This window comes from Equus przewalskii, chromosome X, assembly GCF_037783145.1.
Source record: "Equus przewalskii isolate Varuska chromosome X, EquPr2, whole genome shotgun sequence".
Lineage (NCBI taxonomy): Eukaryota > Metazoa > Chordata > Mammalia > Perissodactyla > Equidae > Equus > Equus przewalskii.
Genome location: NC_091863.1, coordinates 62229901 through 62249452, shown reverse-complemented (window position 1 = coordinate 62249452; position 19552 = coordinate 62229901). Strand labels below are relative to the sequence as shown.

Here is a 19552-nt window from a genome sequence, read left to right as displayed (position 1 = left end):
AGTGATGCTGGTCTTATAGAACGAATTTGGAAGTGTCCCCTCCTCTTCAATTTTTTGAAAGAGTTTGAGAAGGATTGCCCTTAATTCTTCTTTAAATTTTTGGTAGAATTTCCCTGTGAAGGCTGTGAAGTCCTGGGATTTTCTGCATTGGGATGTTTTTGATTACCAGTTCAGTCTCTTTACTTAATATTGGTCTGTTCAGATTTTGTGTTGGTTTCTGATTCCGTCTTGGTAGGTTATGTGTTTGTAGAAATGTATCCATTTCTTCTAGGTTATCTAATTTATTGGCGTGTAATTGTTGCTGCTAGTCTCTTATGGTACCATGTATTTCTGTAGTATCAGTTTTAATTTCTCCTCTTTCATTTCTAATTTTATTTGACTCTTCTCATTTTTTTTTCTTAGCCTACATAAATTGTCAGTTTTTTTATCTTTTTGAAGAACCAACTCTTAGTTTTGATGATCCTTTCTATTGTTTTTCTGGTCATCTGTTTCATTTATTTCTGCTCTGATCTTTATTATCTCCTTCCTTCTAACTTGGGGCTTAATTTGTTCTTTGTTTTGTAGTTCCTTGATGGGTGAAGTTATGTTGTCTATTTGAGATCATCTAATTTCTTAATATATGCATTTATTGTCATAAACTTTCCTCTCAGAACTAGTTTTACAGCATCCATAGATTTTGGTATGTTGTGCTTCCATTTTAATTTGTTTTGAGATATACTTATATTTCCTTTTGATTTCTTCTTTGACACATTGGTTGTTCAGAAGTGTGTTATTTAGTTTCCACATACTTGTAGAGTTTTCAGCTTTCCATTTGTTATTACTTTGTACTTTCATACCATTGTGGTGAGAAAAGATGGTTGGTGTGGTTTCAGTTTTCTTAAATCTGCTAAGAATTTCCTTGTGTCCTATCACATAATCTATCCTGAAGAATGCTCTGTGGGCACTTGAGAAGAATGTATTTTCTGCTGCTGTTGGATGAAATGAGATATGTGTGTGTGTGTGTGTGTGTGTGTGGTTTGTCTGTTTGGTCTAAAGTATGGTTCAATTCTAACATTTCTTCATTGATTTTCTATCTGGATGATCTATCCATTGTTGACAGTGGGGTATTGGAGTCCCCTAGCATTGTATTGTCTGTTTCTCCCTTCAGATTTGTTAGTATTTGCTTAATATATTAGGTGCTCTCATCTTGGGTTCATATGTATTTATGATTGTTGCATCTTCTTAGTGTATTGACCCTTTTATTATTATATAATGACCTTCTTTGTCTCTTGTTACTGTTTTTTGCTTAAAGTCTATTTTGTCTGGTATAAGTATGGCTGTACCTGTTTCCTTTTGGTTTCTGCTTGCCTGGAATTTCTTCTTCCATCCCTTCACTTTGAGCTTATGTGTCTTTAGAGCTGAATTGGGTCTTCTGTAGGCATGTAGTTTAGTCTTGCTTTTTTATCCACTTGCTTTTTTATCCATCCAGCCACTCTGTGCCTTTTGATTGAATTCAATCCTTTTACATTTAGAGTGATTATTGATATGTAATGCCTAAGTACAGCCATCTTATTGTTTGCCTTGTGGTTGTTTTGTGTCTCCATCATTTCTTTTTCCCTCTGTTTCTGCCTGCCTTTGTTAACTGTTGGTTTTTCATGGTGGTGTATGTCCTCGGTCTCTCCTATTTTTAGTTTCATGAATCTGTTTTAGATTTTGCTTGTGGTTATCATGAGGCTTACATCAAACATATCTTAAATAAAACAGTCCATTTTATGCTGATAGCAACTTATATTTGTTCACCTGTAAATTTTCCACCCCTTTTCTCCTCTACTTTTATATATATATTTTTTTTTAAGATTTTATTTTTTCCTTTTTCTCCCCAAAGCCCCCCGGTACATAGTTGTGTATTCTTCGTTGTGGGTTCTTCTAGTTGTGGCATGTGGGACGCTGCCTCAGCGTGGTCCAATGAGCAGTGCCATGTCTGCGCCCAGGATTCGAACCAACGAAACACTGGGCCGCCTGCTGCGGAGTGCGCGAACTTAACCACTCGGCCACGGGGCCAGCCCCTCTACTTTTATATTTTTGATGTAACAATTTACCTCTTTTCAAGCTGTGTATTTCTTAACAAATTATAATAGCTATAGTTATTTTTAGTAGTCTTTTTCTTTAACCTTTCTATTGTAGTTAAGTGATTAATGCACCATTCCAAATCATTCTAATATTTTTATGCCACTTATTAATGTCTTTTCATTTCAACTTGAATAATTCTTTTCAGTATTTCTTTGAAGGCAGAGTTCTAGTGGTGAACTCCCTTAGTTTTTATTTTTCCCGGGAAAACCTTTGTTTCTCCATACTTCAAGGAAACTTTGCCAGATAAAGTATTCTTGGCTGGCAATTTTTATTTTTCAACTTTGAATTTGTCATTCCACACTCTTCTGGCCTGTAGAGTTTCTACTGAGAAATCCACTGATAGCCTAATGGGGATTCCTTTGTAGGTTTCTTTCATTTTTTTCCCTTGCTGCTTTTAATATTTTTTATCATTTATTCTATTTTTTTATGTGTGAGGAAGATTGGCTCTGAGCTAACATCTGTTGCCAATCTTCCTCTATTTAGTATGTGGGACACTGCCACAGCATGGCTTGACGAGTGGTGCTAGGTCCGCACTCAGGATCCGAACCTGTGAAACCTGGGCCTTTGAAGTGGATTGCACGAACTTAACCACTTCGCTGCTGGGCCGGCCCCCCTTTATCACTGATTTTGAAATTTTTATTATAATGTGTCTTGTAGAAGGTCTTTTGGCATTGAGATAATAAGATGTTTTATCAGCTTCATGGACTTACATATCTAAGTCTTTTCACAGGCTTGGGATGTTCTCAGCTATTATTGCTTTAAATAAATTCTGTCCCCTTTCTCTTTCGTCTCCTGGTACACCAATTATTCTTATATTTGCCTTTCTGAGTAAATCTGATAACTGTTGTAAGGTTTCTTCACTTTTAAATTTTTAGTTCTCTCTTCTTTTCTAATTGAATTATTTCTATATTCCTATCTTCCAAGTCATTTATTCTTTCTTCTGTCTGATCTGCCCTGTTACCAATGCTCTTTATTGCATTCTTATTGTTATTCATTGAATTCTTTAGCTCTAGAATTTCTCGAGAATTTTATGCTTTCTTTGGATCCACAACTTTCGCTTAGGTCCTGTCTGCCTACTTTTCGATGTACAGTTGGGTAGAAACCTCACAGGTGTCCTGGCATAATGTACAGAGACACTTTTGTTCAGCTATGAATGTCCAATTAGTTGTTAATCAAAGGGGAGAGAAAATAGGAACCATTCATCTGCCATGATGCTGACATCATTCCCCTAATGCACTTTAAATTGGGATTCTGCTATTGATACTTGTATCTTAGCAAGAAATCATGTGGAGTATGAGATTCTGTAAGAAATACTCATGTTAATTCTAAAATGGAACCACATTTTTAAATAGGTTTCCTAATAAACTAGCACTCTTAATTTACTTTAGAGGTCTAATTCAAAATTTTCTTTATTTAGTATATAAAATATCAAACCTTAAATTTAGTATTAAATAACAAATATTTTATACTTTATTACCAGTTTTCTACTTTCCTCAATTTTTAAATTATTTACTACTTTACAATTTCTGTCCTTTCTACGTGTTATATAATTGTTTCAGTATGTTTCAGCATAGGCTTTCTGATCTTCTTTTGGTCTAATAATGTTCTATCTTTCATGTATAAAGATAATAGAAGGGAATGTGCTTTGAGGTGTTTTTCAGAGAAGTTATGTATTTGCAATGATCCTGTGTTTCTTCTTGGTTACTGACCTAGGTGTTTTGATGTGATTGACTGAATTTAGGAGAACAGACTGTAGTCTTTAACTATTGTAGTAATAACCTGATGTACTAATAAAATTTTCTTAGTGCAATAACCCTGCAATAAATCCTTGATTTGAATTTATTGTTATTAAGCTAAGTGTCCTTTGTTATTGAGTCTTGTGGATCTTTTTGGTTCTTTTAAATCATCATTTCATATTTTGGAGTCTAGTGCTAAGCTTTTAAGTCAGGATGGTAAATAGTATATCTTGTGCCACACACAACAAATGTTCTAAAATAGATGCACTTTTTTATAACATTAGGATTTTAAGAGGTTATTGGTAGTTTTTTTTTTCTTCTATAATATGATGGAATGGGTCAGTAATGGAGAGAATAATGAAGACAGGAGTAGCATAAGAAAAGAAGTACATCCTTGTAATAAATTCAGGATGCCACAGAGTGAGAAAGACAAAGCTATTAATGAAGACTACATGAAGAGTCAGTCTGGTCTGAAATTTATTAATTTGGGTTACAGTGTCACATCTTGTAATTTGGAAACATAAAATTTGAATATGTGAAATGGTGTATTAATATCCAACATACACTAGAATATCATATACTTCAAATTATGACGTTTTTCTTTTCCTTTTTTTCAAAGTCCATTCAGTATTCTTAATTTCTAAAGGCAATTCAATAGCATTTAAAATGTTAATAGATAAAAAGAAGAATTTCAGGAGAACTTTTATATGAATTTTATTCAATTTTAATTAATTCTTTAATATAGTCTTGATAAAATTTAAGGCTTCTTATAGGATAACTGTGACTTTATATTCTCTCCCTTTTACTGTTTATTAACACTTAAATTCATATTGAGAAAGCACAGGAAATTAAACTGAAATAAGTTAATTTTACTGTTTGTTAAGGACACTGGTTAAATTACCTAGTTTTTTTTTTTTTTTAAAGATTTTACTTTTCCTTTTTTCTCCCAAAGCCCCCCGGTACATAGTTGCATATTTTTAGTTGTGGGTCCTTCTAGCTGTGGCATGTTGGATGCCACCTCAGTGTGGCTTAATGAGCGATGCTGTCTCCGCGCCCAGGATTCGAACCAGTGAAATCCTGGGCCGCCGAAGCAGAGCGTGCGAACTTAATCACTCGGCCACGGGGCTGGCCCCATAAATTACCTAGTTTTAAAAAAATGATATGATGAAGATATAACATAAGGAAAAGATCCGTAAAGGAGGAAGTGTCCAGTAGTTCACAAGAGAAAACATTAAGGTTGGGCAGGATATTTATAATTACTAAGTATAATGCAGCAAAGTGACCTAGAAAATTTAACAGAGAGAGAGAAAACAAACCTGAAATGGTATCAGTGCTTAAACTGTAATGAGTGTCTATAATTGGTTGTAAAAAAACAGATCTAATTCGAAGATGAGGAGTAGCGGTGCATGTTGAACATATTTAGAAATCCATATACCAAAATATAGCTATACTGTGAAAAACAGTGGGCGGAGATAAAAGAAGTGATAAATTTATATGAGATTATACTATAGACTGGACATTATGGATGATGCTTTCCTCATGGAGAAGTACAGAAGCAGAATACCTAGATCAAACTAATGCTTGATTTCCCACCATTCCCCACCACTGCAATTATAGCTATTATATTGAACCATTTAAAATTACTATTTTTTTATGTAGAAAATGGTTGACTATCACAATTTTATATGGTTTGACCCATATAGGAATACCCTAAAAACATCTTTAAAGTTCAAATTAACATATGGAGAAAGAAGTTGTAGACTTTAGAAAAGAATAGATGGTATAAATTCATAGGTAAAATATAAGAGCTGGAGATAACCATATTTTGTTTTAGTTTTCTCTATCAAAGAGAATGATCTCTTAACTGTAAAGGGTAGAGCAAGCATGTTTAAAGGAAAGAAAACCCAAGATACATGAGTACCTAACTACTTAAAGAGGCTCAAGTGAATTAAATCCTGATATACTGAAATAGTTTTCACTGGCGGGTATTTTTTGTGAAATCAGAGTGGACAAGTATACAAAAGGAAACAAAGAATAAGATTCTAGAAAGTTTAGATTGGTGAACTTAGCTTTAACCCCAGGCAAAATTTTAGACAGGTTTATTCAACAAGGTGTTTTGTGTACTCTTAGAGAAGAAAGAGATGATCATCAGGAACTTACATAGGTTTACAAAGAAAGAATGCCAAACTAACTTTATTTCCTCTTTAAGCTGATCAATAGTAGTATAAAGAAGCTGTTTTTGAAAACTGATGTAGACTTTGCAGTCTTAAATTGCATTTGTAGAAGTATAGTTGGAAATAATCCACTGTACTCTGCTGATCGGACCACTGGAAGTTTTGCTCAGCTCTTGTTATTTTAAGAGGCTCAGACATTGATGAACTAGAGACTTCTCAAAAAAAAGAGAAAAGGCAAACACAGTGGTGTTTATGGTGAAAGAGTGTTTTTCTATGGGGGAATGATAGGAAAGAGAGGTGTTTGTAAATTATGGCTATGATTTAGAGGGGACCCCACATTTTGAGAGAAGATTTAAGGCACAACTGTAAGATATCTGTAAATATTTCATGGATTACCAGGTGACAAAAGAGATTTGACTTTTTTTAGTGTAGCTTCCAAGGGCAGAACCTATATGACTGAAAGTTACGGAGAGATTGAGCTCAATTAAAGGTAGACTCTCCCCAAAATTAGACCAGCTCAACCTGTGAATTGGCCATTTTTGAGAAATAATAATCTTCTGTTTACTAGAAGTGTTTAGACAGAGGCTGAATGGCCATCTGCCACATACGTTATAGAAAGGATAACTTTGGGGGTAGGGAGGTTGGGCTAGAATTGGTGGTTCCCAAACTTGGCACAGTATCAGCATCACCTGCAGAGCTTATTAGAAAAACACACTTTGAGAGCTGTATATATTTCTGTAGGTCACTTTTCCCATTAAAGTATCTTACTCATTTCTGAAATCGGGTAAATGATGAAAGTTTTGTCCCGTGGAATAGAAATTCCACTTGGATGAGGATCTTGTATGACTTATTTATAAACTGTATTTTTAGTGTCTATCACAGTGCTTAGCTCATAGTAGCTGGTCAACAAACATATGTATTAAAGAAAGGAAGCAGTTATTCCATTGATAGCTGTTGATTAATCTCTGTTACTTAATAAATTTGTAAATGCACATAATAAGTCCTATCTTGTTCTTACTTGAATCTTTACGCATTTTGATCTATTGATGAATTAGTTCATACATCTTATCTTTTTTTAGAGAATAAGTTAGAAGCTTATCCTACAAAATTTCAAAGAAAAAATTTAGGAGATGTAATTAATTCTGAATAGAATATTTTGTATTCAAATACGTTTTTACATATATACATTTGTCTAATTTATCTACTAGTTGAATTTGTCAACATTGCTAAATAGGAAGAAATGTATCATGACATCAAGGATGTTTCTCTCAAAAGGGAAGTTCTTAACATATTTCAAGACAAAGTTGGCATGTTCACATCACTTCTAAAGAGAAAATGGTCTGTAGTTGATTGTTGGAAACTGACCCTGACTATCTCAGCTTCCCAAATGAACAGGTGTCATTAACTATGTACAGTATACTATTTTTCTAAGGTTGCCGAATCCTTAACAACAGTGGATGGAGAAACAGGCATTTTTTTCTGACTAAAATTATGTTGATTGGTTGTCCTGTTTTAACCTGTGTTTTTAGAGTTGTATTGCCATTTTACTTTTGTGGCTCTTTGGGGCTTAATTACCTAGTAAATAGAGGCTAAGATAACATTACTTACCCTTTGTAGTGTTTTTGAAATACTTAAGTAATTAATCAAGGTAATTAATTATATGTACTAAAACTTATCACATACTTTGAAGTACTGTAGATTTTAGAATGCAATAATGACTTTATAGTGAACATATTGTCATAGGGTTGTGGTAAGTTTTTTCTTATTTGTAGTTGTTTCTTCATTATACTTTGTTAGGATGAAAGTTAAATTGCTCATTTCTAAACTTGAAGTATGCTTATAGTAGAAGAAGAAACAATACACTTTTGCAAATAGTACATTTGTTAGAGACATTCAGATACATAATGATAATTGAGTGTCCCTTTATTTTATTGTTACTCTTGAGAAAAGGAATAATGACTTTGAGCATCCCCCTCCCCCAAACGAGCTATATACTATTCACGCTAGAAGAATGAGATCCACTTCTGAGTAAAATATTTGAGAGTTGGTCAAAAATGAACTCTTTTTAATTGTATCTTTATAGTTAGTTATCAGCCATTAACAATTGGGGAAAATGTTCCTGATGAAGTGCTCTATAGATAAAGATAAGTGATAAAGAGAGTGTTGATAGAACTCCTTAGTGTATAGAGCCTAAGACCTATTGACATCACCAAATGACTGAGAAAAATGTATAAATGTTATCATCTCAGGTGCTAGATGAATAAAAAAATATTACTGAGATGGGAGGGAAGGAATATTTGATGATGCTGCTGTCCATATGCAACATACCTTATATTAGAAGTTTTGAATAACTGTTAGTGATGACTAGGAAGAACCTAGTAGAAAACTTGTGTTTAACATAAAGATTGTATTGTTAAGAGGGTTTTAAAAATTTACCTATACTTTTATCACAAAGCAGTTGGTTTCTTTTCTCACTTCTTTTTGGTCTTTATCCATATATGAATGTGTATCTTTACCTAATTTAAATGATATTATACTTGCAAGTTAACATTTTATACTTTTGGCTTTATAGTTCCTAAATTTTTCCACATTGCTGTAGTTTTCATATTTTAATTATTAATTCCTGCAGAATAGTCTATTATATATCCCGTAATTTACCCATTTCCCTGTTTTTGGACTTAGGTTATTTATAATCTTTTGTTCTTACAAATCGTACTCCGTTAAACATTTTGTACATGTAACTCCTTTTTGCTAATCAGTTTTGTCCCTAGGATAGATTCTCAGGGGTTGGGCAATGGGTGTGCATATTTTCATGACTCTTAAACTGTATTGTCAAAATTATTTTTCAAATGGATCATGTCACTTTATGGCACATCTAGAAATGTAGATGTATACCAGTTTCAAATAGTAATTGTTGACATTAGGTTTTAGAGTTTTTAAAATTCGAATTTATTAGGTATAAAGTATTATCTTATTTTCATTTAAATTGCTTTTGATAGTTGGCAAGAAAGTTGAGTATTTTCTGTAACTTAGTTTATTATTTGTATTTCCTACATTGTGACTTATCTGTTAATTTCCTTTATCCACTCATCTATTTGATCTTGATGGTGTTCTTATAGATAGTTTTATATGTGTTTTAAAATTTTAAGACTGTCATATTTGTTGCAAATAATTTCCATCTTTTCTTTTCAATTAGCTATAATTTTCTTTGTAAAGGAGTCTTAAAAGTAAAAGCTAATTTGTATACACTATAGAGATGCAAAAAGTTTTCAGTAATTTTTCCTGACTTAAAAGTTTGGGCCTTACAATGGAGAAAAGAAAGTCTCTTCAAGAAATGGTGCTGGGAAAACTGGACAGCCACATGTAAAAGAATGAAAATCGACCATTCTTTTTCACCATTCGCAAAAATAAATTCAAAATGGATCAAAGACCTAAAGATTAGGCCTGAAACAATAAGTCTTCTAGAAGAGAATATAGGCAGTACACTCTTTGACATCAGTTTCAAAAGAATCTTTTCGGACACTATAACTCCTCAAATGAGGGAAACAATAGAAAGAATAAACAAATGGGACTTCATCAGACTAAAGAGTTTCTTCAAGGCAAGGGAAAACAGGATTGAAACAAAAAAACAGCCCACTAATTGGGAAAAAATATTTACAAGCTACTTATCTGACAAAGGGTTAATCTCCATAATATACAAAGAACTCACACAGCTTAACAGCAAAAAACAAACAACCCAATCAAAAAATGGGCAGAGGACATGAACAGACATTTCTCCAAAGAAGATATAAGTATGGCCAATAGACACGTGAAAAGATGTTCATCATCGCTAATCATCAGGGAAATGCAAATCAAAACTACACTGAGATATCACCTTACACCCGTTAGATGGGCAAAAATACCCAAAACCAAAAGTGACAAATGTTGGACAGGTTGTGGAGAAAAAGGAACCCTCATACCCTGTTGGTGGGAATGCAAACTAGTGCAGCCACTATGGAAAACAGCATGGAAATTTCTCAAAAAGTTAAAAATAGAAATACCCTATGACCCAGCTATCCCACTACTGGGTATCTATCCTAAGAACCTGAAATCATCAATCCCAAGAATCCCATGCACCCTGTGGTCATTGCAGCATTATTTACAATAGCCAAGACATGGAACCAACCTAAATGCCCAGAAACTGACGACTGGATAAAGAAGATATGGTATATATACACAATGGAATACTACTCAGCCATAGAAAAGAACCAAATTGTTCCATTCGCATCAGCATGGATGGACCTTGAGGGTATTATGTTAAGCGAAATAAGCCAGACAGAGAAAGACGAACTCTAGATGACCCCACTTATAGGTGGAAGTTAACATATAGACATGGAGAACTGATCGGTGGTTACCAGGGAAAAGGGGGGGTGGGGGGAGGGCACAAAGGATGAAGTGGTGTGCCCACAACATTACTAACAATAATGTACAACTGAAATCTCACCAGGTTGTAATCTATCATAATCTTAATAAAAAAAAAAAGTTTGGGCCTGAGGGGCCGGCCCGGTGGTGCAGCGGTTAAGTTTGCACATTCCTCTTCTCAGCGGTCCCGGGTTCACCGGTTCGGATCCCGGGTGCGAACATGGCACCACTTGGCACACCATGCTGTGGTAGGCGTCCCACATATAAAGTGGAGGAGGATGGGCACGATGTTGGCTCAGGGCCAGTCTTCCTCAGCATAAGAGGAGGACTGGCAGTAGTTAGCTCAGGGCTAATCTTCCTCAAAAAAAAAAAAAAGTTTGGGCCTGAGATACTAACTTTTAATTGGGTCAAGAATATTTTGTTTATATGCTTAAGTTGTGTTCTTTCATTCATTGAGTAACTCAGATATTTGTTGGATGAATGACTGGATTTCTGGTAGCGATTTACTTTTCCTCTCTGTCTTTCACTGCTTCTTTCTCTTTCTATCTCTGTTCCTCCTCTTAAAGTTGCTTGTCTGATTTTTTTCTTCCTGTTGATGTTACTGTTTTTTTTTCTTTATACTTCAAGCAGTGGTTTTCAAACAGAAGCAGTTTTCTCCCCCAGGAGAGTTTGGCAATGTCTGGAGATACTGTTGCTTGTCAGGACTTGGTGGTGCTGGAGTGATACTAGAATCTAGTGGGTAGAAGCTGGGGATGCTGCTAAATACTCTACAATAGGCTAACAGTCTCCCACAATGAAGAACAACCAGGCCCAAAGTGCCAATATTTCCGAGGTTGAGAAACCTTGCCTTAAAGTAACATACCTTTTCCTCTATCTATTTGCAAAGTGTGGATAGAAAAAAGCAGAGCAGAAATAATAGTTGATCATCCCAAGGAACTCAGAGCAGTAAGAAATGTTTGGAGAAGGAAGATTCTGAAGTCTCAAAGTTATGGTGCCTGCTCTTTCCATCTTAGAGTTGTGGAAATTTCTAGAGGTTGAAATGGGGAGACGCTACCAATGAGAAATCCTCTAACCTGGTACAGATGCTTATGGGTTTTCTACCATTATTTATTCAACATCTTATGATATTACATAAATACTCAGATCTCTAATGTGTTCTTATGATTTGCATTCAACGTTTCATTGGTTTTGCTATTCATCATTCGTTTTTTGTCATTTTGTCAGTTTAAAATGGCCAGTGGATCTACATTTGCCAGGAAAAAAAAAAAAGACTTCATTGCTCTTAAGATTGAGACATTGAAAGGTTTCGTACTTTTGATTGTGGCATGGCTCTAATTGTGCTAATCTAGCTACAGCTCAGTTCCTGCCTTAATTTTGCCTTGCTTCAACATAAAGCTATTATCATTTGTACTATATTATTTATGCACTAGGGTAAATTGTCCCCTTACCTCAAGGTGACTTTGAACTTAAAAGGACCCTATATTTTGATTAAAATATAATGTGTGGGATGTTAAATATTTTCAGTGTATAAGGGAAGGCTCAAGGAATTTCACAGAGCAAGTGAGTGCTTGTAAATTCTTACATGGGGATCAAGATCTCCATTTTAGGGAAGTGAGCAGAATCCAGATGATATTTGTAGGAGAATTGTAGACTTATTTATTCTGGCTACTTTTTAAGAAAATTAAGAACAGGGCAAAACAAACAAAAGAAAGGAGATGGGATCTAAGATGACCTCATAGGAGATGAAGCCTCAGAAGTTCATTGGTAACCAGAGGAGGAACCTCCAGTTTCAGAAACCAAAAAGGGGAGAACCTACAGACAAGCCTAGAAAGGATTGTATGTTACTGAAAACCTATGTGGTATAATAGCTTCCTTTCTCTTTTCACTGTGTAAATCTATTGTATTACTCTTGAATTTTTAGGGACAGCTGTACATGGGGTGGATGGGTGTGAGGAGGTAAGACAGGAGTACATAAACTTCCCTATATAATTTTTAAGATGTATTATACTTAACTAAATATAGTCTTTATTTTAAAATTTCTTCATGTTCTAGTAAGATTTACCTATATATTTAAAGTGACAGTGTCTGACTATAGTCTACCAAGAAAGGCAAAACGGGAATGAACTTGAGAAACCATAGTAAGGCAAACAGAAAATCAGACTTGTGGGATTTAAAGAATAGTATTCTTAGTGCTTTGCAGTAGTGGATTTGAGTTCATAAAATCATGAAATGTCTAATAGAATTTAGACTTCTCACAGGATAGAATTGCTGTGGTGTGTGTACCCTGTTTTGTCTCATCTTAATATTCATTTTTTATTCATGAAGTAGATTTTGCTTTAGGTTTTAAGCAGTGAATCTCCTATTTTATGTTTTCCAGTGAGTATCACCTCTGCCAGGCAATTAACCGGATGTAGTCGCTTCAGCCATATTTTCCCTTCATCTGCTTACCAGCACATTAAGATGCATAAGAGAATTCTGGGGCACTTGTCATCTGTCTACTGTGTAGCATTTGATCGAAGTGGGAGAAGAATTTTTACAGTGAGTTTAAAATTTATGATACTGTAGCATATTAAAGATTTACAACAATTGAAGTTAGATTTCATGGCATTCAATTATGCTCTGTAAGCAGTTCATCCTTTTCAGGTACATGAATACAAGAAAAGATTAGTGGAAATTGAAAATCTTTTCTCATTCTATATAAGTAAAAGGGTGGACTATAATATCCTCTATGTTTTGGGAAATCTAATTAAAAAAATTAAATCTTCAGAAGGCCTTATACTCTAGTGATGGTTAATTTATGTGAAAAAAATTTACCTACTCAATTTCATTTCATTCCATTTTAGCAATCATTTATTAAAATGCATTTTCCATTTGTCACTTAGTGGAATTGGTGCCAGTTCGGCATAATTAATGATTACATCATCCTTATGGTTGAATAGTTGAACTACACAGTTAGTAATGAAGATTACAGTAATTGTGTATATCTTTCTTTGATTTTAGTACTGTTTTTTAAAATTAGGTTTTTATTAACCAGATCATGTTGTGTGCTTTTTAGTACAAAATTGTAGCACACTACCATTTCCAAGAAAAAGCTTATTCTCATTGCTTCAGTACTAAGTTAACATAGAAGTGTAGGTAAGGGCATAATTTTCTTTTTAAATTTGTATACTACAACAAAGGAAGTGGTTTGTATTTTGAGAAGTTAAACTCCTTGGCCTTCATTATAGATTCTTCAGTTGACATTTTCATGACTCTAAATACATCATCTAAGTATTTGCATGTTGATGATCATGATGAGGATGATGATTGCCGTCTTTTTATAAACAGATAATTATTAAATAACTTATCTACCACATTAGAGTAGAATTGCTCTTTACTATTTTTAAATCTTTTTTGAAATTCTCATTAGGGAGTTTAACAATGTTTCCATCAGAGATTATTAACAAAGCCTCATATTTACTGAGAAATACATATAGACTTTAGGTTAAAATTTTAAGTACTTGTAGAAAAAATATTCAAGCAATTAAGAAAAAAGGCTGTAAGGCCTAAGGAAAGAAATAATGGCAGAGATACTTGATGCCAAATCACTTAAAAGTGACTTAAAAATATTTTGAGTTATCAGGATTGGTAGTAGTTTTGAGGAATTCTTCACAAATGCCATTATCAATTTGGACAATGCTTTGTCAGTGCTTTCATTTTGACATCGTTTATATTTCCTGCTAGATCCATATTATATGGAGAGAAGTCACTAAAAGTAAATGCTTAGAAGTAACAATAAAATCCTCCCTTTGTCTTTTGTCTTTTTTTGGGGAGGGGTTACGAATTTCTGCTGTGTTGTAAATCTTCTGTCCTTTTGTGTTATTCTAGGGTTCAGATGACTGTTTAGTGAAAATTTGGGCAACAGATGATGGACGCCTCCTTGCTACTCTTCGAGGGCACTCTGCTGAAATTTCTGACATGGCTGTTAACTATGAAAACACTCTCATTGCCGCAGGCAGCTGTGATAAGGTTGTAAGGGTGTGGTGTCTTCGAACTTGTGCACCAGTTGCAGTCCTTCAAGGACATTCAGCTTCTATTACTTCCATACAGGTAAAAAAAAAAAATGAAAAGACACTTCTAACATAGGTAATAAGGATGAGAATTCTCTTGATTTTTGTTAACATTATGTGGATAATATAAAGAATAGCAACAGAAAGATGTTGATCTCTTAAGGGCTTAGTTCCTACCCTGCAGACAGGTATTTTTTAAAGTTCCTTTTTCATATAAATCTGTTCTCTTTAGAAATAAGTAAAAAGATCATTGAAAAGGTTTTTCAAATAGGGTGTGAGACATCTTATGCATCTCACTCATATTTGTGAAGAAGGGAGAAGACTTGTAAATGCCTTAAGGAGCAAAACTGATACCTGTTAGTCAGGATATAAACAGGTTCTAAACTTGAATGTTGACATAGTTTGTGTTAATATTTAATGTAGGGTGTTTGTCAGTCAGATTTTTTGTGTGTATGTGTGTAGTTTAGGGAAATTTTTATTCTTAGTTTCAGTAATTTCCTGTTTCAACTTGATGTTTGACATACAATACGTTGACTTCTTTTAAATACTTACCCATATAGTGTTTTTACCAGATGTTGGTAGTGAAAGTCCTGGATACCCCCAAAAGAACTTAATAAAACTAAGCAGAACTTTTGTTCTGTTTCTTTGTGTTGAGAACAAAACAGAGGAACCCTTCTGAAACTGTCTTTTACATGTTGATCAAGGCGCCCACTTTAGTGGATGAGATAATCACTCCCATTTGCTTTTCCTTGTTCTTCAGTTGCTAATAAGTATGCCAGTCAATTTTTTGTGTTATTTAAATAACATATCTCCTGTTTATGAGGTGCTAGCAAAAGTTGGGTTCAGTGCCTATTGGATTTGAAAAATTTCATGTCAAATTTTTGATCAGTTGAAATCATTTTATGAATTTTGTTTGGAGTTACTTGTGTTCCCACTATCCTATCTGGCAGATTATTTCTGGAATTTGGAGATACTCTCATACAACATAAAAAAAAAATATGACCTTTTGTTTATACTCAGAAATGTTTATGATACTGTTTGGCTCCTTTGTAGTTTCATTTGCTAATTTCTACCTCATTTCATTTACATGTGGGAGTACCCTAGAGATCCATGGACCTCTTTTCTATCACATTATTTCCCTTGGTGCTCTCATCAAGTCTCATGGCTTTGAATTTCATCCATAGGCTCATGACTCAAACTTATATTTCCATCCTATCTTTCAGCTCCGTACTTGTGTATTCTACTACCCACTTGGTATCATCACATGAATATCTATTAGGCATGTCAAACGCAACATATTCAAAATTGAACTCCTGTCTTCCTTCCTCAGATCTCTCAAAGCTTTCTCCATCTAAACGAATGGCAGTTTCATCCTTCCAATTGCTCAGAGTAGTCGTCTCTGACTTTTTTCTTCCTCTTCTATCTCATATCTAAATTGTTAGCAATCACGTTGACTTTAACCTCAGAATATATCCAGAATCTGACAAATTCTCATGACTTCCATCATTACTACCCTTTTTCAAACCACTCTCATCTGTGACCTAGATTACTGAAACAGACTTCTAACTGATCTTCCTGCTTCTTCTCTTCCCTCTCTCTTGCCCTAGTGTAGCCTCTGCATAGCAGCCTGGGTGATTTTGAAATGGAAGTTAAATCATGTCACTGGTGCTCAGAACCCTAAATAGTTTCCAAACTCAGAGTTAAAGCCAAAGTCTTTACAACGACCGCAAGGCCTTACATTCTCAGCCCCTTGTGTTCTTTGACCTCATCTCCTACTACTTGTTTCCTGTTTTCATTCTGCTTTAGCTGCTGTCCACTCTACCTTTTTAGACCACTCTAGTTACATTCTTGCCCTTGCTCTTGCAGTTGCATGTCTTTGGAATGATCTCCCTTGGATATTCACATGGCTCGTTCCCTTACTTTCTAACCACTTTGTGCCAATGTCACTCTCTCAGGGAGCCCTTCTCTGAACACCTTATCACTCTAAAATTGTAAATTGTTCCCCTCACCAGCTCTCTGTATCTCTCTTTAGTTTCATTTTTGTCATAATGATTATCATTTAGTGTGCATTCTGTATTATTTATTTATTTTTTGCTAATTAACTGTCTGTCTTAACAGCGTGGTGTATTATCCTTCCGGGTTCTTTGTTTTTCTTTTTGTAACAAAATTGAGTTAAAATGGCATGATGTTAACAATAATTGCCTCTGGGTGGTGAGATTATAAGTAGTTTTGATTGTTTTTTCTATATTTCCTAAATTTTCTTCAATACCTATGTATTAATTTGTATTCAGAAATGTACATATATATAGTGTTTTTGTTTTTTATAATCTCTAACATGATTTCTCATTTAAAGACAATCCAATTAAGGTATATTAATAGGCCAGATCCCCCTTTGTGACTGATGAAGCAGTTTAAATATAATGGGGATAATAAAAGTTTCTTTAAACTTAATAAAATATGTATGTATTTTATATATAGTATACAGAATGCATACTGAATAGTGATCATTATGACAAAATGAAACTAAAGAGAGATACAGAGTGCTGGTGAGGGGAACAATTTACAATTTTAGAGTGATAAGGTGGACAGAGAAGGGCTCCCTGAGAAAGTGACATTTACATAAACTTAATAAAATGAAATAATTATGAAATTATATTATTTCATACTTAATTGTCTCATTCCTGTAGATCAGAGATCAGCATATTTATGGGCAAGATAGTAAATATTTTAGGCTTTCCAGGCCATGTGGTCTCTGTCGCAGCTACTTAACTCTGCTGTTGCGGTGCAAAAGCAACCATAGACAGTGTACACTGACTGTGTCCCAATAAAACTTTATTTACAGAAATTTTATTTCTAGGCAGCAGCCTAGATTTGGCATGTGGGCCATAATTTGCAGACTCCTGCTATAGTTTATGTATTAAGCTTTCTAATGCAAGCTTCTGTATCTCAGAAATGAAAATATAAGCATGCTACCTGAGCGCTGGTTTCTTTACTATGCATCCACTAATAATGGATAATATTAATTGATAATTTTTGTTTAACTTAAACACTGCAGTCTTTAGAAGCTCTGTGCTTCCATCAAGAAAACTAAATAAGTGACTTCTAGTATCTATAATGATCACTTTCTTTTGATTTGAGTTCAAAATTTATCAAAACCCTATGCATCTTGATCCTTAATCTTCATCTCAGTGGAAGGTGTTTATTATCTCTTTTGGGATTTTTAAAACTCACAGGCATGCTAGAGACCCTAGCTTGCTTTTCAACTTTTTCCTGTGTCCCAGGCATCAGGAGCCCAGTGGCTCTTCTTTTCTGTGTGAGTCTCTTCTGAGGACATGTAAAATACTGAGAGTCCGAGCCTAAGAATCCTATGTGATAAAGGCCATCCACGGCCCATCTAGGATAGTAGTCGTCCCCTAAATTGGCAACTTAAGTATATTTATTAATCTGTCTTTTCTACAATGATGCAAACAGAGATGACCTATTTTACATTATTCATGAAAATTATTTAAATTTAAAAAAGACAAAATTGCCATCATACTTCATTGAAGTTTGAAGTAATATTAAAACTCAAATACTTGGTTTTTAACATCCTAATCATTGGTTTTAGATTTAGTTCTAATGCCCTATTCATATGAGCTATAAAAATTCCATCATTGTTGCTATATAAACATATGTTTAGCAGATTTGTAATGGTTTAACTAGTAATGACTTTGTGAATTTTATCTTCCTTCAAAGTAGTGAAATAATAATCTTAAAAGATGATGTTGAATAATTTTAAAATAATTGTCTTTTAGGACTAAAATATTTTATCTTAAATTCAATGACTGACTTTTTTTTTGCAGTTTTTTGATATTTTAAATTTTTCTAAGGTATTCATTAAGAAATTTATATAACTAATTTCTTGAAACTGAAATTCTTAAGTGAATTTATTTAAAGTATATTTGTTAAAGTGATTATAATTTTAGAACATGCTATGTTTAAAATAAGTTTCAACATGAAAGCTTTCTATTTGAATTAGAATTTTTTTTTGTTTTTAGTTTTGTCCATCAACTAAAGGCACAACCAGATACCTCACTTCCACTGGTGCTGATGGAACAATCTGTTTCTGGCAATGGCATGTAAAAACAATGAAGTTTAGGTAAGTTTAGAATTGGGTTAGAAATTCCATGAAAAATCAAGCATATTCACTTTTCTTTATTCCCTCGAGAGATTTTTAATAGTCTATGTATTTAAGTATATAAATGTATGTGTGCTGATGTATATATACATCCATACCTACTTTGATGTTAGACATTTTAAAATAAAGTTTTTCTGAAACCAGTGCTAAAGTCTAATTTATACACAAAATTTTGGTAAGGAGTATTTGTTTCAATTCTTACTCAGATAAGAGGACTTCGAACTTCTCTTAATGGTAGTAGCAAGTAACATGGTAATTTGTAAAGCTATAATAGTAATACTGATATCATAAATTATATTTGCAAGGTTAAATGCATTTTTAATCTGAATGATGGGAATAGTACTTATTGACCAGTTCAATTTGGTGGTTTCTGTAATATTGATGGTAATTCAGTCAACATCCAGCCATGTGCTAAAATTCTTGCATATTTAATGAACATGAGGAAAAATAAAAACATCTTTCTTTTCTCTTAGAGATCGCCCAGTGAAATTTACCGAGAGATCCAGACCTGGAGTTCAGATATCTTGTTCATCTTTCAGTTCTGGTATGTGTAAAAATTGAATGTTTTGAGTACTCAAAATATTAAGTGATCCAGTTGTGAAAGGTATATCTTTGCAGTTTTGTGGAGGAAAAAAATGCATATCTTTCAGTGTTAATGGAAGCATACCAAAAATGTGAACCATATGTTATGATAGATGGACCTTTGTGGACTCTAATTAACATGTAATAGCTGTTGAGTTTTTTTCCTTATTTACAATTAATATGTTTTTATATAATACAGCATTTATTTGGTAAAATGTATAGCGCCCCCCCCATCATTAAAATCCTGCCCTGACTTTTCAGAAAACATTTACTGTGGCTCCGTATAGAAGACAGTTTTACAATGTGTAAACAGTGCTTTTCTAG

General features: G+C 33.9%; 1 protein-coding gene across 2 annotated transcripts in view; it reads left to right on the top strand.

Moving 5' to 3' along the window:
* BRWD3 (bromodomain and WD repeat domain containing 3) overlaps positions 1–19552 on the top strand; it is a 118138-nt gene that overhangs the window by 37489 nt on the left and 61097 nt on the right. For both annotated transcript variants that reach the window (XM_070606232.1, XM_070606233.1), the window contains exons 7-10: positions 12798–12958; positions 14288–14509; positions 18507–18607; positions 19120–19190. In XM_070606232.1, the coding sequence (XP_070462333.1) occupies positions 12798–12958; positions 14288–14509; positions 18507–18607; positions 19120–19190 (555 nt within the window). The remainder of the gene's footprint in view (positions 1–12797; positions 12959–14287; positions 14510–18506; positions 18608–19119; positions 19191–19552) is intronic.